Source organism: Schistocerca gregaria, chromosome X, assembly GCF_023897955.1.
Source record: "Schistocerca gregaria isolate iqSchGreg1 chromosome X, iqSchGreg1.2, whole genome shotgun sequence".
In the NCBI taxonomy this organism is placed as follows: Eukaryota; Metazoa; Arthropoda; class Insecta; order Orthoptera; family Acrididae; genus Schistocerca; species Schistocerca gregaria.
Window position 1 is genome coordinate 683,798,321 of NC_064931.1, and position 22,799 is coordinate 683,821,119.

Genomic DNA, 22,799 nt, shown 5'->3' on the forward strand with positions numbered 1-22,799 from the left:
TCATAAGACAGCATCAAATACATTCCACAGTTCTGCAACGTACCAACGTTAGCGCTTTAAGTGTATAGTTTTTCAAGCCCTCATATTAGTTTTTATCCGCTTGGAGGATTAGAAGCTACGCCAAGTGCCATGTTGCAGCTTCATTATAATCCACGTCTCCTTATCGCAAATACACTACGCAAAAGTTACTCCAACCTCAGTGGGAGACACTCGAATAGCCGCCCTATAGTCCTGATCTCTCCCCGCGCGATTCTCACGTACAGATCCCTTAAAAAAGGACTTGAAGTGTCGACGATTCCAGTCGGACGAGGCTGTGAAACTGGCAGTTACGAACTTCTCCACGCAGCAGGACACGGTGTTGTACCCAACTTGTATGTTCAACTTGGTGCGCCAGTGGAATAATTACCCCAGTGCAAATGGCAATTCTGCCTGATTGACATACCGATTCTGGACTGTACGGCGTTAGCGTGTGTGTGTGTGTGTGTGAATTTCTAAGGGACCAAACTGCTTAGGTCATCGCGATTCTCACGTACAGATCCCTTAAAAAAGGACTTGAAGTGTCGACGATTCCAGTCGGACGAGGCTGTGAAACTGGCAGTTACGAACTTCTCCACGCAGCAGGACACGGTGTTGTACCCAACTTGTATGTTCAACTTGGTGCGCCGGTGGAATAATTACCCAGTGCAAATGGCAATTCTGCCTGATTGACATACCGATTCTGGACTGTACGGCCTTAGTGTGTGTGTGTGTGTGTGTGAATTCCTAAGGGACCAAACTGCTTAGGTCATCGGTCCCCAGACTTACACACTATTTAAACTAATTTAACTAACCTATGCTGAGAACAACACACACCCATGCCCGAGGGAAGACTCTGACCTCCGTCGGGAGGGGCCGCTCAGTCCGCGACATGACGTCTGAAATCACGCGGCCACTCCGCGCGGCTGTACGGCCTTAGAACGGAAACGTTCTCATCGTCCGTTATATTACCTCGACCTTGATTTTTAATATTCATATATAAGCAAAGTCATAACTAATTGCATTTTGCAGGTGAAGCATAACAGAGAAAAGCAAGTAGTACTCCAGGTTAGCATATATCGATAGGGTACCGGCTGAAGACATCCGATCTGCAACAGTTGGGCGTATACATAATTCCGCCTGGGACAACTCTGACGAAAATAATATGGCTGAACAATACGTTTACTTGTCACATATCGACAAGAAATCTTAAGGGGTGAGATTCAAATGCCCATATAGAGCGAGAAGGCGCATTTGACAAGGCAGCGGTTCAGATCCTTTCTGCCCAACAATATTTATGTTTGCCGTGGTTTCCTCTTAAAGCGAATAGCAGGATGATTTCATCGAAAGAGCACGGCCGTTTTCCATCCCTGCTCCCTCTGCAATCTTTCCAATCTAACAACGGGAGGCCACGGCGTTGGGATCACGGATTTACTTCAAACTTTGTACAGTTTTAGTAGGCCATTAAAACAACATAATGTGCAAGTAGTATGGTGCACTACTCTGGCAGTTCTGGCCGTTAGAGTTCATGGTGGCCAAGCCAGCACGGTAGCTCAGCGTGTTCGGTCAGAGGGTTAGCTGCCCTCCGTAATAAAAAAATCTGAGTTAACGGCTCAACACCGAACTCGAACGGGTGTCGTGGGATATCCGCACCGAACAAAAGCATCGAACAAAAAACAAAATGGGAACAACAATAAAAAAAGGTGATCTGCATTCGAGCTTCATGAACTTAACGTATATGAGGTGACGGTTCGACTCTGGCTCAAACTAATTTTTTAATCTATACTATCGGAAGGAAGAGAAATTTTTCAAAATGTCAAAGACATGTGTTTTCCCTTAGAAACTCTGAATATTCCCTATAAATATGGAGAACTGCATTCATTCGCTGTAGTAGATGCCGTTCCAATTTATGTTTTCCATGTCTGAATGACAATAACCATCCTGCAACGTGTGATGGGGAGAGCACATCCGACGAGTAGTTGTACACTGCTCTTGTGGTCTGGCACATCGTGGCTTACTACATTACTGAATAACATCATTCGCATCATTATCTACCAAAGTTTGAGTTGGGCTTTCCAAGCCTGCACCTTCGCACAGATATATCAGGCGCGTAAAACTTCCCTTGCTACTTGCACAGCATGTTGCTGTAATGGCCTACTAAAAGTATTACAAAGTAATTTCTAAGACCATTTAAGATAATGTTATACCCTGAGGTGACAAAGTTATGGGCTACCTCCTAATACCGTGCCAGACCTCCTATTGCCTGGCATAGTGCAGCATCGACATGGCATGGACTCAACAAGTAAATCCCTGATCCCAACGCCGTGGCCTCCGCTTGTAAGTCTTAATTAAGTCGTCGTCGGTGGGACTTTAAGCCCAAATATTTGCTCTGCCTTCAAATGACCGTAAGGCTTTACTAAATTACGTTTCCAGATCTTAAAATGGTCCAAGTTGCTTTTTACTTATACTTTTCTTTTCAGTATCCATATTTAGGCCAAATGATAATTGCATCTTTAAGGAAAATATGATTTATGTAATAATGTGATGAAATTCTAGTCAGAAAGTAAATTATTTTTGGATTTATGAGAATGTAAAATCTGTTTTTGAAAGAACGGAGAACTGACATCAGACTACATGTGAAAGTTCCAACGTTGCAAGCAGAGGAACATCTAATTTCTAAGACCATTTAAGATAATGTTATACCCTGAGGTGACAAAGTTATGGGCTACCTCCTAATACCGTGCCGGACCTCCTATTGCCTGGCATAGTGCAGCATCGACATGGCATGGACTCAACAAGGCGCTGGAAATTCCCTGCAGAAATACTGAGCCATGCTGCCACTATAGCCGTCCATAGTTGCGAAAATGTCGCCGGTGTAGCATTTTGTGCACGAACTGACTTCTCGATTATGTCACAGAAATGTTCGGTGGGATTCATGTTGGGCGATCTGGATGGCCAAATCATTCGCTCGAATTGTCAAGACTTTTCTTCAAACCAATAGCGAACGACTGTGAGCTGGTGACGTGGTGCATTGTCATCCATAAAAATTCCATCGATGTTTGGGAACATGAAGTCCATGAGTGGCTGCAAATGGTCTGCAAGTAGCCGAACATAACCATTTCTAGTTAATGATCGGTTCATTTGGGCCAGAGGACCCAGTCCATTCCATGTAAATACGCCCCCATACCATTATGGAGCCACCACCAGCTTGTACAATGTCTTGTTAACAGCTTGGTTCCATGTCTTCGTGGGCTCTGCGCCACACTACAACCCTGACATCAGCTTTTAACAACAGAAATCGGGTCTCATCTGACCAGGCCAGGGTTTTCCCCATTGTGTAGGGTCCAACCGATATGGCCACGAGCCCAAGAGAGGCGCTGCACACTATGTCGTGCTGTTAGCAAAGGCACTCGCGTCGGTCGTCTGCTACCATAGCCCATTAACGCCAGATTTCGCCGCACTGTCCTAACGGATATGTTCGCCGTGCGTCTCACATTGATTTCTGCAGTTATTTCACGCAGCGTTTTTTGTCTGTTAGCACTGACAGCTCTACGCAAACGCCGCTGTTCTCAGTAGTTAAGTGAATGCCGTCGGCCACTGTGTTGTCCGTGGTGAGAGAGAATGCGTGAAATGTGGTATTCTCGGCATACTCTTGACACTGTGGATCTCTGAATATTAAATTCCCTAACGACTTCCGAAATGGAACGTCCAACTACCATTCCGCGTTCGAAGTCTGTTAATTCTCGTCGTGCGGCCGTAATCAAGTCGTAAATCTTTTCACATGGACACCTGAGTACAAATCGCAGCTCTGATAATGCATTGCCCTTTTATACCTCGTGTACGCGATACTGCTGCCATCTACATAGGCGCATATTGCTCCACTGTGACTGTTGTCACCTCAGTGTAAAGATTACTATAATAATGAGGGGCAAAACAATCAGGAAGCCATAAATTACGACAAGGAACGTATCGAAGAAAAGAAAACCTTCGACGGCTTGACGTGCTTCATTATTTCTACCGCGCGAAAAATCATTTTTGCAAACAATGATGTATTTCAGACGTTTGTAGATGCACCTAATTCTTGCTATCCACGACACTGGCACTTGCTGTTTCAGATGTTCAGACGTATCCATGGAGATCTGGTATGCCTTAAATTAGAAAAAGAAACTGTATTATTACAAACGTATGCATAAGGCGAACCACCATTTCAATCTCCACTCAATGTGCAACTGATAGATATTTTCGTTGGACATTTTGCTGGTGCAGCATTTGTTGGAACCTAAAACAGTGACCTAAGCAAAGATGCAGTCTTCCAGTCGTCTCCGCAGCGATACATTATGTAACGAACTCACTACTGCTACACATCTTGAATGAAGTGTTCTTCAGAAAATTCACTAGGTGCACAATGCGGTACATGAGACGAAAGAAAGAATATAGAGAAGGTGAACACGTATTTTCGGTAGTGTAAATTACCACCGTCACAGGCATGTCCATCTCGCATTATTCATATGTAGCTCACATACTCCTAGTAGTAGTACGGTATTCTGCCTTATGACAGGTCTTGTCATGGGCTAAGCCTCTTCCACTTTTGTCTGTCCATAGCCAGTCTTTTCATTTCTGAATATTTGTCTCCTTTGATATTGTCCACCATTTTATATCTTCTTTTTCCTCTTCCCCTTTTTCCCTCCACCATTCCTTCTATTCCTTCCTTCAATAAACAGTCCTTCCTCAAACAACATCCAATCCAGTTCCGTTTTCTCTTTCTGATGACTTTCAACATGTGTCTTTCTTCTCCAACTCTTTTTAATACTTATTCATTCCTTACTCGGTCTTCCCATTTCATTTTTTCCATTCTTCTCCATATGCACACACACACACACACATCACTAGTGCCTCAAATCTTCTTTCATCTTCCTTCCTCAATGTCCAGGTCTCCGCACCATCGAGTGCAACGCTCCAGATGTAACATTTGGCAAGTCCTTTCCTCAGATCTTTGTTTAGTGGTCCGCAAAGTAATTTCTGTTTCCTCTTGACTCCTTCTTTTACAATTGCAATTCTTTTCCTAATTTCTGCTAAGCTATACATATAATCCATTATTACACTTCCCAAGTAATTGAAGTTATTCACTTGCTGTATTTCCTCTGCCCCTATTTTCATATGGCATTTTCTCCCCTTTCTTCCAATTACCATGCTTTTCGTTTTCCTCTTGTTAATCTTCATTCCATATTCTTCTAATTTTGTCTTTTAGATCATCTAACATTTGTTCCATCTCTCCTGCACTTTCTGCCATCACAACCATGTCGTCTGCAAATCTTATACACTCCACTCTCCGACCCCCTATACAAACTCCTCTCCTCCCATCAAAACTTTCATTGATAATTTCTTCCAGATAGAAATTGAACAGTGTTGGTGATAAACAACATCCCTGTCTTACACTTCTTTCCAGTTCAATTTCTTCACTCATCACACCTCCTATTCTTACTATTGCTCCCTAGTTCAAATATAAATTTCTAATTAGCCGTTTATCTCTCCAGTCAACTCCATGTTTCCTTAGGATTTCCATCAGTTTGTCCCATCTGTCACAGTCAAAAGCCTTCTCAAGGTCAATGAACACAACATACACCTTCCTTTTCTTCTCCATGTACCTCTCCCCTATTACTCACTCTCAGTAGCCCAAAGGCATCTCTAGTTCCCACTCCTCCCCTGAAACCAAATTGTTCGTCTCCTATTACGAAATTAAGCTTTCCATATAGCCTTCTGTTGAGCTTCCTCAACTAGACTTAGGCTGTACACGATATCAGGCTCACTGTTCTATGTTCCTCACACTTTTTGCTGTTCTTTTTCTTATGTATAGGTATTAAGATACTTTCTATAAAGTCCTTTGGCCATTTTTCTGTCTTGTACATTTGATTACACAATTCAATCACCTCCCTTTTCCCGTTTTTCTCCAATGACTTCAACGGTTCTGCGGGAGTCTCATCAATTCGCATTGCCTTTCCATTTTTCATCTCATTCATAAATGCATCAATCTCACTAGCTAGTCTTGCATTTCCTTTGTCCTCATTTGAAACTTTATCTGCTTCCTCTATCCCAAGCTCTTGCTCACCTGGTCGGCTGTTTGTAGCGTATAGCCATTCTACACTCCTGGAAATGGAAAAAAGAACACATTGACACCGATGTGTCAGACCCGCCATACTTGCTCCGGACACTGCGAGAGGGCTGTACAAGCAATGATCACACGCACGGCACAGCGGACACACCAGGAACCGCGGTGTTGGCCGTCGAATGGCGCTAGCTGCGCAGCATTTGTCCACCGCCGCCGTCAGTGTCAGCCAGTTTGCCGTGGCATACGGAGCTCCATCGCAGTCTTTAACACTGGTAGCATACCGCGACAGCGTGGACGTGAACCGTAGGTGCAGCTGACGGACTTTGAGCGAGGGCGTATAGTGGGCATGCGGGAGGCCGGATGGACGTACCGCCGAATTGCTCAACGCATGGGGCGTGAGGTCTCCACAGTACATCGATGTTGTCGCCAGTGGTCGGCGGAAGGTGCACGTGCCCGTCGACCTGGGACCGGACCGCAGCAACGCACGGACGCACGCCAAGACCGTAGGATCCTACACAGTGCCGTAGGGGACCTCACCGCCACTTTCCAGCAAATTAGGGACACTGTTGCTCCTGGGGTATCGGCGAGGACCATTCGCAACCGTCTCCATGAAGCTGGGCTACGGTCCCGCACACCGTTAGGCCGTCTTCCGCTCACGCCCCAACATCGTGTAGCCCGCCTCCAGTGGTGTCGCGACAGGCGTGAATGGAGGGACGAATGGAGACGTGTCGTCTTCAGCGATGAGAGTCGCTTCTGCCTTGGTGCCAATGATGGTCGTATGCGTGTTTGGCGCCGTGCAGGTGAGCGCCACAATCAGGACTGCATACGACCGAGGCACACAGGGCCAACACCCGGCATCATGGTGTGGGGAGCGATCTCCTACACTGGCCATACACCTCTGGTGATCGTCGAGGGGACACTGAATAGTGCATGGTACATCCAAACCGTCATCGAACCCATCGTTCTACCATTCCTAGACCGGCAAGGGAACTTGCTGTTCCAACAGGACAATGCACGTCCGCATGTATCCCGTGCCACCCAACGTGCTCTAGAAGGTGTAAGTCAACTACCCTGGCCAGCAAGATCTCCGGATCTGTCCCCCATTGAGCATGTTTGTGACTGGATGAAGCGTCGTCTCACGCGGTCTGCACGTCCAGCACGAACACTGGTCCAACTGAGGCGCCAGGTGGAAATGGCATGGCAAGCCGTTCCACAGGACTACATCCAGCATCTCTACGATCGTCTCCATGGGAGAATAGCAGCCTGCATTGCTGCGAAAGGTGGATCTACACTGTACTCGTGCCGACATTGTGCATGCTCTGTTGCCTGTGTCTATGTGCCTGTGGCTCTGTCAGTGTGATCATGTGATGTATCTCACCCCAGGAATGTGTCAATAAAGTTTACCCTTCCTGGGACAATGAATTCACGGTGTTCTTATTTCAATTTCCAGGAGTGTATATATTCTTCTCATTATTTCTTGGGGTTCGCTCACCATTTTACCGTCTGCTGCCTCTACTTCCTTTAGTCCATTGTTGTTTCTCTTTTCCCTGATTGTCAAATCCATTGCTTCTTTGTACATCAAATCAAATTTTCCTTCTTTCTCTAATTTCTCTATCTTGTCACACTTTTCTGTCAGCCATTTCTCCTTTGCTTTTTCTGTCTCCCTTCTTAATTCATTATTTAATCTTCTGTAGTTGCGCTTGCCTTCTTCTGTGTTTACAGTTTTCCATTTCCTGCGGTCATCCATCTTGGTTATCATATTTCGTGGTACCCACTCTTTCTTTACTTTTTTTCCTCTCCTTGACTCCAAGCATTTCCTTAGCTGCCTTTTTGATCCCATTTTTAAAACGATCCTATCTTCCTTCTGTGAATTCCGTTTCCTGTCCTGCAATCATGATTCCACAATGTGCATTCTCTAATTTTTCACAATTGCTTTTGTCTTTCAATTTCCCAAAGTTAATGTGCTCTCTGTTGTGTCCTTTCTAGGTTCTTTTCAATTTAACTAGAACCTCACCTACATGGCGCGAAAAATAATAGTACAATTTTGATATTATTGAACTGCCTCGACATCGTTACTTACTCCAAGGAAATGAAATACACTCCTGGAAATTGAAATAAGAACACCGTGAATTCATTGTCCCAGGAAGGGGAAACTTTATTGGCACATTCCTGGGGTCAGATACATCACATGATCACACTGACAGAACCACAGGCACATAGACACAGGCAACAGAGCATGCACAATGTCGGCACTAGTACAGTGTATATCCACCTTTCGCAGCAATGCAGGCTGCTATTCTCCCATGGAGACGATCGTAGAGATGCTGGATGTAGTCCTGTGGAACGGCTTGCCATGCCATTTCCACCTGGCGCCTCAGTTGGACCAGCATTCGTGCTGGACGTGCAGACCGCTTGAGACGACGCTTCATCCAGTCCCAAACATGCTCAATGGGGGACAGTTCCGGAGATCTTGCTGGCCAGGGTAGTTGACTTACACCTTCTAGAGCACGTTGGGTGGCACGGGATACATGCGGACGTGCATTGTCCTGTTGGAACAGCAAGTTCCCTTGCCCTTCTAGGAATGGTAGAACGATGGGTTCGATGACGGTTTGGATGTACCATGCACTATTCAGTGTCCCCTCGACGATCACCAGAGGTGTATGGCCATTGTAGGAGATCGCTCCCCACACCATGATGCCGGGTGTTGGCCCTGTGTGCCTCGGTCGTATGCAGTCCTGATTGTGGCGCTCACCTGCACGGCGCCAAACACGCATACGACCATCATTGGCACAAAGGCAGAAGCGACTCTCATCGCTGAAGACGACACGTCTCCATTCGTCCCACCATTCACGCCTGTCGCGACACCACTGGAGGCGGGCTGCACGATGTTGGGGCGTGAGCGGAAGACGGCCTAACGGTGTGCGGGACCGTAGCCCAACTTCATGGAGACGGTTGCGAATGTTCCTCGCCGATACCCCAGGAGCAACAGTGTCCCTCATTTGCTGGGAAGTGGCGGTGCGGTCCCCTACGGCACTGCGTAGGATCCTACGGTCTTGGCGTGCATTCGTGCGTCGCTGCGGTCCGGTCCCAGGTCGACGGGCACGTGCACCTTCCGCCGACCACTGGCGACAACATCGATGTACTGTGGAGACCTCACGCCCCACGTGTTGAGCAATTCGGCGGTACGTCCACCCGGCCTCCCGCATGCCCACTATACGCCCTCGCTCAAAGTCCGTCAACTGCACATACGGTTCACGTCCACGCTGTCGCGGCATGCTACCACTGTTAAAGACTGCGATGGAGCTCCGTATGCCACGGCAAACTGGCTGACACCGACGGCGGCGGTGCACAAATGCTGCGCAGCTAGCGCCATTCGACGGCCAACACCGCGGTTCCTGGTGTGTCCGCTGTGCCGTGCGTGTGATCATTGCTTGTACAGCCCTCTCGCAGTGTCCGGAGCAAGTATGGTGGGTCTGACACACCGGTGTCGATGTGTTCTTTTTTCCATTTCCAGGAGTGTAGTAATGAAGCCCCAGGCACCATATTTGTGAGACATGGCTTCGCTGCGAAAGCTAAAATCTGTACCAGACACAGAACTCCTAAATTGCTTTGGGGATTGGTAAAAGCTCTGGCATTAGTATATAATATCTAATGGGTATTATTTTGAAGAAGATAACATTGATGAACATAAATAGAGTTCTCATTATTTTTAACACGTCGCTTATGTGACCTGCACGCAATCTATTAGATCAGTTTATTTAAAATTTCCAAGCTTAAATTACAGTTTGTCTAGTGAAACAACAAAATAATATTTAGCGTATATTAATGAACATGTTCAGAAGCTTCTAATTTCAACTGTATCACGATCTGCTTCAAAATTGGCCGCTTTATGTGATTCTCACTTCTTGAAGTTAGCATTTCGGAGACCGAAGAAACACAGATTCTAGCTGCATACAAAATGCAACACTTCTTAATTAATAAGGACGAAAAAGTAGCAACGCTATTAAATTTCTGGGCTAGATTTCATGGTACAGGAATGAATGATTCAGAGACCGTAAATGGCTAATGTCGACGCCACAAATTTTCTGTGTCACAATGTTGAAAAGTCTCTTGTGTCTAAACTACTACTTGGGTAGGGTGCTGTCTACAATAAAGCTATACCAGTGGGCCAAAGGATATTGCCTGGTATTAAAATACTCCAACCTCGTCTGTCCCGATTGAAAACAATTCTAAAATTGGACAAATTCTTAGTAACAGACGTAACTCGTCCCCTTCTGAATCAGATGAAACCATCTTTTTCTGAACAGAAACGACAAATACTATTTATGAGGTTCTTCTATTTTAAAAAAGAATTTTTTTAAACTTAGTTATTCATGGATGTAATTAGAGACAAAAATACAGAATTCGTTGTTTTTAAATTGTTTTCTTATCTGTCATCGAACCATTTTTCCCCAATCTCCACTCCAAAACGAACTCCATTCTTGTTTGTTTTAAATCAGTCATGATCATTACACGATTCCACATTCTTGCAACTATTTCATCCTCTTTGATAACAGTGCCTCCATGCATTCCCAATCCAGCTTTATACAGTAATAAGTATTATAAATTCGGGAGTTCTGTTCCTATGAGTTCCTATGGTAGGGTATTAGATTTAAATATCCGGATCTGTAATCTTTAAAATATGTGAAATGTATAAAAATCTACTGACGAGAACAGCGGACACTCAGCTCGATTCACGTGTATGAAGCTCAACGGTGGAAACCAAAAACTCTGAAATGGTGCGAAACCTCCAGCTCTTGAAAACCACTCCGTGTCCAGCACTGGCTTAAACTTATTCTCTTCCTTCCTCTATATTTCACTGGGTAACAGTTAAAAAATCGTCTAAGTTTTTTTACTGATTTTTTGTGATTGTGATGTACTAATTTGAAAAATGACATTGTTTTAGGTCAAATATATCAACTTTTTGAGTTACTGAATTTTCGTATGTTATGACACATATAGCGAAAACCTGGGCAAATACAAATTTATTATTTCACAAGTACATTTTTTATGTTAAAACTTTGGAAGCCAATGAAATGACGGAGCAAAAATAGTCCCGATATATTGCGCTACGTCTACAGGGAACACACCTTGGTTGCTAAGAAGAACTCAATCACAAGTTCCATAAAGCGTAGTTACCTGGCTTATTTTTTTATGCAGATCGGTGGCCAAGATAAAGCTTGGGCACAACACATGGTATGCAACACATTCACCGAGTATCGGCGTCGGCAGACGAATGGCAAGAAGAATTCCTTGAAATTTGGAATTCCCAATGTCTGGAGAGAACCGACGAACCACGCTACAGACTGCAACTTTCGCGCTGCTGAAGTGCCTGGGATTAACAGAAAGAACCGGACCGGCCTACGTATCCTGATCTTGCATCAGCACGTCATCCTCCAGCTCATCATGAGGAAATTCCAGTACCAGTTTCCGGAGCACTTTCTGACATTTTTGAAGAAAGAGAAGAATAATATTTAGATGTTAATAATGATGCGACAATTCCTTTTTCTCAACGGGAGCCCAGCGATCTAGTTTGCGATCCCAGCTTGTAAAATCTTTTGTCGAACTGTTGGCAATAAGACTGAAAGACAAAACTTCCTATCTCACAGTATTCGAATCACTTTCTAGCGCAACGAACACAAAGAGTTCCTCGTTTTTTTCCAAAGGGGAAGAAATGGTTGTACTGTAAAAATACAGGATGTTCAAAAGCTCTGTGAAGAAACTGAAAGTAGAAGCGTAAATGGCATTTTCTCTGGTGGTGAAGAACTTTCTAGGCAGCACTAACGCGATGAACTACGTAGAACGTGTTATCACTACGCTGACCACGTTCAGATACCTTGAACCCAATTTGGGTGTTAAAATTCAATTCTTATTCTACATATAGATCGATTTCTAGCGAATCTGGAAGCAGTGAGCGACGAGCAGGGCAAGTGATTCCATCAGTAGATGAAAGAGATGAAGACCAGATATCAGGGACGCTTCGACGCAGTCATGATGGCAAACTACTCTTTGACTTCGATGAGAAACACTCGTAGTGCTGATCATTCAGTATATTCCAAGAAACTTACAATCATTCCTTGAGTTTTGAACAATGATAGCTACTCATGCACGTACACTACGTGATCAAAAGTATCCGGACACCGGCAAAACATACGTTTTTCATATTAGGTGCATTGTGATGCCACCTACTGCCACGCACTCCATATCAGTGACCTCAGTAGCCATTAGACATCTTGATAGAGCAGAATGGGGCCCTCCGCGGAACTCACAGACTCCGAGCGTGGTCAGGTGATTGGGTGTCACTTGTGTCATACGTCTGTACGCGAGCTTTCCACACTCCTAATAATCCCTAGGTCCACTGCTTCCGATGTGATAGTGAAGTGGAAACATGAAGGGACACGTACAGCTCAAAAGCGTACAGGCCGACATCGTCTGTTGGCTGAAATAGTCCGCCGACTATTTAAGAGGATCATAATGTGTAATAGACAGACATCTATCCAGACCATCACACAGAAATTCCAAACTGTATCAGGACCCACTGCAAGTAATATGAAAGTTAGGCTGGAGGTGAGAAAACTTGGATTTCATGGTCGAGCGGCTGCTCATAAGCCACACATCACGCATATAAATGCCAAACGACACCACGCTTGGTGTAAAGAGCGTAAACATTGGACGACTGAACAGTGGAGAAACCTTGTGTGGTGTGACGAATCACGGTACACAATGGAACGATCCGATGGCACGGTTTGGGTATGGCGAATGGCCGGTGAACGCCATTGCCAGCGCGTATAGTGCCAACAGTAAAATACGGAGTCGGTGGTGTTATGGTGTGGTCGTGTTTTTCATGGAGGGGCCTTGCACCCCTTGTTGTTTTGCGTGGCAGTATCACAGCACAGGCCTACATTGATGTTTTAAGCACCTTCTTGCTTCCCACTGTCGAAGAGCAATTCGGGGATGGCGATTGCATCTTTCCCCCCACGATCGAGCACCTGTTCATAATGCACGGCCTGTGGCGGAGTGGTTACACGGCAATAACATCCCTGTAATGGACGGGCCTGTACAGAGTCCGGACCTAAATCCTATAGAACACCTTTGAGATGTTTTGGAACGCCGACTTCGTGCCAGGCCTCACCGACCGACACCGATACCTCTCCTCAGTGCAGCAGTCCGTGAATAACGGGCTGCCATTCCCCAAGAAAACTTCCAGCACCTGATTGGATGCATGACTGCGAGAGTGGAATCTGTCATCAAGGCTAAGAGAGGGCCAACACCATATTCCAGCATTACTGATGGAGGGCACCACGAACTTGTAACTCATTTTCAGCCAGCCGTTACACAGTGTGTGCTATTACATTTGTTTAATTAATAGTGTTTTGTCGTATAGTGTTCTATATTTATAAAAAGATTTTTTCCTGTGAAAAATCAATTTTGGAGAAGAAATATTAACAAAATATACAGGTCATGTCACAGAAATTCAATATATTTCGTTCAAGCTCGCACTTTTATGAAATAAAGTTAGCAGAGAAACATGGCCAGATGAAGAGAAACGAATGTCATTGTTGAAATCAGGACTGCAAAAATGTTCAGAATATGCTTCAAAGACGTAAACAATTTTTAGAAACACTTTTTTGTAATCCTTTGTTGTTGGTTACTAGATTACTTTCAGTTACTAACTTTTCAGCTCATCGATTCCGTTAACTGAGATTTCGACTTAGTTTCATCTATCTCATTGACATGTGCGTTTAACGTCTATTTCAAGGGAGGGCCCGAGTTTATTTATGTATAGTAACAGTGGTTATGATCTCTCTCTCTCTCTCTCTCTCTCTCTCTCTCTCTCTCTCTCCCTCCCTCACCGATAAAATTTCAACACAGAGTTTCTCCTATTGGAGGAATAAGGAATAAAATGTCTCAATAAAAAACTACAACTTTTGTGTTAAAAAAAGCGTCCTTAAATTCCTTGCGTAGTTGATATACAGTAATATTGTAAATAAGAACGATTATGTGATTATCTTTAGAAAAACGTAAGAGTAAATTAAATTAAATGATAATATTTGTATTATGGTAGCTTACCAGTGAACGTGGAGCTTGTGAATATCCTCACAATTTTTGAACTCACAGGAGGTAGACTCTCGAGGGACCCGGAGAAAATTAAGTCTATTGTTCGATCATCCATGGTTTTTGATAGAGGATATTTCTATGTTCCTGTAACCAAAACCAATCTCATAGTACATTATCATCCAAATGAATAAAACAATAACAGCGCACAATAACAGCACTTAAAGCTGACCAGTAACAACTATAACGGATAAGAAGATAATGTTCTGTACTTTGAGTATCCATCATTTAAATGTTGACTAAGTATCAATTCTGATGAATGTAAAACTTTGCTCGTCCATATTCTGGTGCAAGTTAGATCTCCATGTCAGTCCCCTTTGGCGACTTAAGTGTGAATAATCGAACTCTTTCGTTCAGATGGTATTGCTGTAAAATATAATGTTATACTGGTGAAATGCATCCCAAGGTGACAGACTGGGTTTTTGCTCATATTTGATTTATGGGCATATGGCCGTGGTCCAAGGCAGGATTCTCGTCTTCCACTACCGGAGATATCATTAGAGGCTTAAAGGACTCAGAAAGCTGTTACAGACTCAAATAAGTTCAGTAAGCCGAACTGTTTATAAACACTAAGACAATAAAAGACGACCCTCGAAGGAGTTTTGCAAATTGATCCCAAATTGATATTCGTACAGGTATCGACAGAAAAAATGGCTCTGAGCACTATGCGACTTAACTTCTGAGGTCATCAGTCGCCTAGAACTTAGAAGTAATTAAACCTTACTAACCTAAGGACATCACACACATCCATGCCCGAGGCAGGATTCGAACCTGCGACCGTAGCAGTCGCGCGGTTCCGGACTGAAGCTCCTAGAACCGCTTGGGCACCGCGGCCGGCTATCGACAGAAAGCGCAAACGCAAAATTGCAAACTTTGGCGGCCGATGGATGACTCTGAGAGGCTGCAGCGCAATTTCATCGCGCAGCTGGCAACGATAGTTCCATGATCCCTCTGCCAAACACCTAAGTGTGATATGCAGAGTATCCATGTAGATGTAGATGTAGACTGTAAGCAGGAGACATGTCGATACCAAGTCATAAACTCTTTGCGAATTTCATTTCGGTACTCTGTTGTACAGTAATTATGTCTCGCAGACAGGCGCATGAATAGTATCCGTAAATGTCAGCGTTTGAGAGGACGTGTAGTTGGTCTCAAAGACGCTGGTTCGAGCAATCCCTCAATCGCTCGACATTTCAATAGGAGCAATGCAGGAATGGGTGAATCATGGTCGAACACAGAGTCAACAGGGAAGCGATCGACCTAGAGAGGCGGCAGAACTCGAGGACGGAGCAACCGTCAGAGAGAACTCAGAGCCTTGGAATCATCATTATCATCGGGATCTGAGGTGCAGCTGGTGCTTCTGTGATCACGAGCATTGATAGGTAGCTCACAGAAAGGGGGCTGAGCTCACGGCGCCCGTGCGTAGACTGCTCTGTACAGGAACAAGCCAGTTGCAGCTGTGTTGGGCACAATCGGCCTCATTGACTGGAATAGCCTTTTTTTCAGTGATGAGTCGCCGCACGGACTGAACCCCAATGATCAGTGAAGACATGTCTGGAGAGCCCCAGACAGCGGTGGGATACCAGCCTGACTGGCGCTCGCCAGACCACCCAACAAGTGATGGTCTGATGTGCCATCCGTGTTGACATCCTCAGCACCCTTGCATCACAACGGTACGTCAACGATATTGTACGCCCCGTTTTGCCCTTCATGGCAAACCATCCTAGGCTTACATTTCACGAAGACTATGCCGGCTCGCGCACGGTGAGTGCTCCTACTGCTTGTCTCCGTGGTTGCCAAACCCTACCTCGGCCAGAAAGATCGCCGGGTCTCTCCCCAGTTGAGAGTGTTTGAAGCATTATGGGCACGTCCATCCAACCAGCTCGGGATTTTGACTATCTAACTAGCCAATTGGACATAGTTTCGCACGATATCCCCAGGAGTACATCCAACAACGCTATCAACCAATGCAAGCCGAACAATTGGTTGCATTAGGGCCAGAGTTGGGCCAACGCCTTTTTGACTTGCTCAATGTGTGAAGCTCTTTTTCGTGAATCACTAATTCAGTTTTTCTGAAATTGTAATCGTTTGTTTTTCTGTACATGTGCATCACATCTACAGATTTCGATCCGAATAATTCCTTATTGACATTTCCTTTTTCCCGTCTTGGAGTGTGTGTGTGTGTATCGACGCATAAGTCGGCTCGTGACGTCATCAGACCGCTACCTATGCTCGCGGAGTGACGCCGGCGTATGCTATGGAAAGTGCAGTGGGGAAGAGTTGGCGCTGTTTTGTTTTATTTAACAATAAGGCCCACAACTTATCCAATTTCAGACCTTCTTCCTTCTTTTGTTGAAATTGTTTATTTTTGGATTTCTACGGCCTCTATGTACATCCTAGCGTAGTAATTATTATATCTTGCTAAGACCATAGCATCAGAAAAACGAATATGATGGTTTCCCGATACTAATGCATGATCTACTGCTGTTTTATACGTGTCGTCCAGCCGCCAATTGCCCTTGGGTTCCTTGCGTGTGTTAATGTTCCTTTTTTTGTTAATGCTTCTTTTCTTTTGCGCACGTGCAAGGGATTTTATATACTACAGCGGGTGAAGATCCTTTTCCGTGCTTAAACATTTCCAGCAGTGGAAGACGGAATATTAGGCAGAGAATTATGCCTCGGACCAAGTTGGTTATGCTCATAAATCAGGTATCGGCAATAACGCAAATGTCGTCCGTGAAAAGCTGCATTCTAAGACTGGATTGTGTTGTTGGGTGTAGGAGGAGATAGAGAAATTACATTACATTAAATTTACGCTTGTTCCATAGATCATGCATACGACATTCTGCAACTCTGTGAAAGTGTTCGTTTGACATAAATTTTCCTAACACGACATAATCTCGTTTCTTTCATTTTTTTTTTTTTTGAATCACTACTCCATAGATACATGTTTGCTTTTAAAAGCTGGTTGGTTGTCAGTCAGACTTTTAATGCTGTTTGGTATATGACAAACGATTTTTCTTTTGGCATAATTCGCCTCTTTCTTTGTCAAATTGTCAAAGTCAGATTTAACAAAGAACAGTGAAGATCGTCCTTTCTTCTAGAGTTTCTATTATATTTGAATTGGAATGGGTTGTTAATAATAAATTTCATAAGTGAATATATGTATTGAAAGGGTTCTGTGAATATCCCGAGTTCCTTAAGTAAATGTCTGCAACGTGATCTTGGGTGGGCTCCGCTATCATTCTCATCACACGCTTTTGTGCAATGAATACTTATTCGCCTTAATGATGAATTGTCCCAAAATATGATGCCAAAGCAGTGAATGAAAATTGGCATAGTAGGCTGATTTACTGATATGTTTATCACCAAAATTTGCCATAACTCTTATACCATGACATTGTTTACAATTTTCTCATCTAATTATTGTTTGTGAAGTGTGATATCATCAGAATCTTGCATCATCAAAAAAAGAACTAGCTTTCGACTTTTATGAATATAGAGAGACAAGTCATTAATATGAACGCTGTGGGACACCACTCTTGATACCTTCATAGTTAGAGGACTCCACTGATTTTTGTAGATTATCTGTACTGTAAATTTCAACTTTCTACATTCTTCCAGTTAAGTATGAGTTAAGCCATTTGTGCACTGTTGCACTCATGCCGCAATACTTAAGCTATAATTAAGCTTATCTAGATGAATTTAATGATTCACACATTCAAAACGCTTTGGGAGATCATAAAAAATCGCAATGTGTAATGTTTGCTTATTCAGAGCATTTAATATTTGATCAGTGAAAGCATATATAGTATTTTCTGTTGAAAAGCCTTGCTGAAACCAAACTGACTTTTTGTTGGTACTTCACTTGAGATATGTGAAGCTAGTGTTGAATACATTATTTTTTGAAGAATTTTGGATAAAGCTGTCAGAAGTGAGATTGGGCGATAGTTGTTAGCATCATACCTATTCCTTTATTATGCAATAGTTTAACAGTAGCATATTTCAGTCTATCCAGAATTATTCCCTGTTCTAGTGAGCTACTACATGCGTGGCTGAGGATCCTGCTTATCTATTGGGAATAAGCACTTAATACTCAGCTGAAAATTCCATAATTTCAGAAGGGGAGGTGGGTCGAATTTCAACTTCATCCAATAGCATAGATACTGCCTCTTTATTTTACGCCCTTGCACTTTCTAATGAACACCTGGATCCTATTTTCTCTACAACACTTAAAAATGATTATTAAAATATGTTCTACTTCTGACTTTTTGTCAACAAACTTTTCATTGAGTTTAATAGAAATACAGTCTTTCTGCTTCCCTTTTAACAATACTCCAAATTGTTTTAATTTTATTATCAGTGGTACTAATATCGGTACACATTCTTCAGGACTTTTTAGTAACTTTTTTAATATAGTGCAGCAGTTTTTATAATGTTTTACTCTTTCTGGATCATTACTTATTCTAGCGATAAGATACATTTCACTTTTCTGCTTACAATATATTTTTATCCCTTTAGTAAGCCAGGACTCTTCAGGTGGTTTCTTATAATTAAGTTTCATTGTTTTCTTAGGGAGACTGTTTTCAAACATACTCACGAAAGTATTATGAAATAGGTTAAATTTTAAATTACTGTCAGGTTCCCTGTACTCCTCATCCCAGTCCAACTTTTGCAAACTTTCCCTAGGATTTGCAGCTCTTACATTGTTAACTGAGTGTATTATTCTGGAGGACTGTTCTGCATTACTGAAAGGAGCTATGTCCTATACTGCAACTAGCATCATGAGCAGAAAGACCATCGTTAACAGAAAAAGTTTTTATTTGATTAAGTTTTCTTGCTGTATAAAAACGTTATCTATCAGTGTGCTGCTTTCCTGTACTACCCAAGTAGGAAAATCAATAACTGATGTCAAATTGAAAGAAACAAGTAATATTTCAAGGCCAAGCTTTGTTCAGAAAATCTACATTGAAATCCCCACAAACAATAATTTGCTTCCCTCTGCCTGACAGATAGCATAACAAAGAATCCAAGTTTTTCAGAAATAGCTGAAAATTTACCATTGGGGACCTATACACAATTACAATTATAAAAGTACCACTATTTAGTTTAAGACCACAGACATATCCATCTGTACATTGCTCTTCACAAAATTTTTAGTTTCTAAATTTTTCACACTATGTTCAATTTTGAACAACTATGGGAACTTCTCCTCTATCCACAGTGTCTGTACTTACACGTACTGAAAAGTTATAGCCATCTACATTTATCTTTTCCAAATCTGTGACTGTATGATGTAAAGACAGGCATAGTAAATCTATTCTACCCTCAATTTCTAAATCTTCTAAACAGACAAGAAAATCATTTACTTTGTTTTTTAATCCTCTGATATCCTGAAGCAATATCATAAGAATATTTGTCACTGCACTTTTATGAGAATCTTGTGATATACTAACATTATTTTTTACTGTACTTTGGTGAGAATCTTTTAACATCTCTAGTATCTTCCTGTCTGAGCTTCTCATTAGGATTGATTTCATTCAATGTTGAATCATTGGACACTGATCTTAGCCTAAAAAATAGGTACTCTCGTGAGTTTCAGTGCCCCTCCCCTTTAAGACTTTGCTATCATCCTGTCCAGTTTAACTTTTCCTTTCCTATTCAGATGCAGGAGCTGCCTTGTGAAATCCCACCTACCACTAGCATCAACAGGAACCAAACCTCTGCCTGGCAAAGTAACTGCCCGAAGCAGCTGATGTAACTCCATATTGACCCTTCTGACAGAGCTGTTCAACTTGGGCCAATCATACTGCATGAAATCAAGAACCAAGCCAACATTTGTATGGTTCGTTGCAAATACTATTTTTATCAGGTCACACTCAATATTGTAGCGCTGATCCCTATCAATATTGTTTTCTGCTCCACCTCCTATCACAGCGTGATCCTGCTGTGTAAAACCCTTGCACAATGATCCTACATCCTCTATCACATGGCTAAGGCATTCAATGGGCTTGAAAAAACTTGTGACCTGGTACCTGTCACCTAATTTTCCCTGAAAGGGCTCTTCCACAGCCACTATGTAGTAACAAAACTTTCCAGCTACCTACTTCTTTTTTTAAAAGTGGCAGTCTGATGAGTATTAAGTACACTTACTTCTACCTGAACCTCTTCCTTAGTTAACTGAGGTAGCAAGCAAGTCTATTGTTTGTGCCAATGATTAAACTGTCAGCTACTGTTCTCTTTCTGTGGCCCCTGTTCCTTGCTACCACTTCACACCTGTATTCACCCTTCTCTTCCCTTAACCTCTTCAATTCCCCTTAGCACTATCCAATTCAGCCTTAAGGGCTCTATTCTTCCCTTCCTGTTCAGCTATGTTCCTATTCTCTGAATATACTTTGCAGTACCATGGAAGAGACACATTTACTTCCCCAATTCCCATACTACTACATTCTCCCCAATGTAACCATCTGTCACCACAGCTGCACAGATCCCCGGAACTAACTTTCCCATGGCAGCTCAGACACTCCTCGCTCATGGTTTACCTAGACAGTAACAGTAATGTTGTTAATTACAGATAACAACAGTCAATAAAGTTATGTGGGATGCTAATATATCTGTATACTCTTAATACAGTAACCTAATGCACTTCAAATAGTGTTTAAACTCAAAACTTCTGTACCCGAAAAATTAGGCCTAAGATCAAGTATGTCATAAGTTTTTTCCATTACAGGTTGACTGGAATGAACACTAATTAATATATTAGTTTTGCACACACTGCTCTGTTCAGAATTTCACATATGAGATTACTTGGTCTCTATGCCAAGTCATTAGTTCGAACACGAAAACTAGAATGTATTTTCATGGAAGTTCATAATACATATGACTACTGATCTAGTGTCCTACTTCTTAAGTGAACATAGCGTGCCAGGTACCTTATACAGTTATTTATTTCACAAATACATATTTCTTCTTCAGTTTGGTTAAAATTGAACATATCGTATGTATTAGTTTTAACATTTCTAAAACAATAAAACAACAAACAGTTTTTAGTAAATTAAGCCTATGAAATACATTTAATAAGAGAAAACAGCCAATTTAGCTGTAATGTGTGAATATAAAATACGGACAGCACAAACTTATGCAATGATATGACTTATACAGGTGAATTTTTGTCGGAAACACGATGACACGTTTCTGAGAACACTACCGTGTTTTGGAGATGTCAAAAGGTTGACTAAATGTACGGAAATTTTTTGAAGAGCAGAGATCCGAAATTGTGGTGCATGTAAACTCATTTTATCAATTTTGCAATGGTTGTGGAAAAGCCAGTGACTATAACAATATAAGGTAATATCTTATAAAGTAATGAATTTCTGCTAACAGACACTATAAGACAGTTTTCATTTTGATAAAAAACACGAGACGTTTCGTGGTTTCATTCTCATTTTAGATGCTTGTTCTTACATATTTTTATATACTGGGAGTAAATATATTTCTTTTACAGACTATGAGGATAGATTCTTACACCAAAACAAGAAACGTCTGTTAAAAATGGGCTGTACAACGCATACTTTACGAACTATGAGCACTTCCTCAATAGAAGAGACGTCTTTCATAGTAGCGAAGATGAACAAGGGTTCATAGGTGTTAAGATGTGCATTTTAGAGCCCACATTTAGCCGATATTATTTTTCATTTTTTATGCAATGAACTTCTCTTCAAAATCTGTAAAGGGAATTTAGTTTCACCCTGCATAATCATCTAGTTAGTGTGATTACCGAGCTATTTATTGCATTTTAAGTTTTGCTTCGCTATTTTTCTATGAAGCTAAAAAGTTCAGTATTTAAAACAATATAAGCCAACAATTTCAGTTGCATTTACTTACTATTAATGAGATGTCTGGGGTTACAGTACACACCTCCGGCATACAGCCATCACAAAACGTAAAAAATTTGAAGAAAAATATCGTCTCGTCAAAGTTTACACAGGAACAGAGATATTTTTAAGACTATACATTTTCACAGATATTACTTATATAAATATAAACAAATCTTCTATCAACGAAATACCTGATGAATCTTTGTTTTCACACAGTTTTCCTGAAAAACTCTTGAAAACTCTTTAAATCACTTTGTAACATTACATTCACTATATTGGTTTCTACTTTGTATTGTGGCAGACTAACTCTAATTCCACTATCAAATCTATCGTGTAACCTTTGTTCAAATATTAAGATCTTGTTTTCTGTCTGTGAACAGATGGCCTGAATAAATATGTTCCTGAGGCTACTGCGAATTTTGCACGTCTGTTGTGGATCTATACAGTGATATGTTCCATATCTCTTGTTCAAAAATGTCTGCCGGTTTGTCCTAGGTATATTTGGGGGGAACAAGTCACACGCATTATGTTATAAATCCTTGCTTCCACGTAACGCCCTTGTGAACAATATGGTTTATGTATTAACTTCTGTCCTAGTTTATTGATTGTGGAAACAATTATTCTGGTTTCTGTGTGATCTGAAAATA

General features: G+C 42.2%; 1 protein-coding gene across 1 annotated transcript in view; it reads right to left on the reverse strand.

Annotated features, from left to right (window-relative positions):
- LOC126299346 (NACHT and WD repeat domain-containing protein 2) overlaps positions 1–22,237 on the reverse strand; it is a 287,406-nt gene extending 265,169 nt beyond the window's left edge. The window contains exons 1-2 of the mRNA XM_049991201.1: positions 22,160–22,237; positions 14,231–14,362 (exon numbers count right to left, since the gene is read on the reverse strand). Coding sequence (XP_049847158.1) covers positions 14,231–14,333 — 103 coding nt within the window. The 5' untranslated portion in view covers positions 14,334–14,362; positions 22,160–22,237. The remainder of the gene's footprint in view (positions 1–14,230; positions 14,363–22,159) is intronic.
- Between the last annotated feature and the right edge of the window lie 562 nt (positions 22,238–22,799).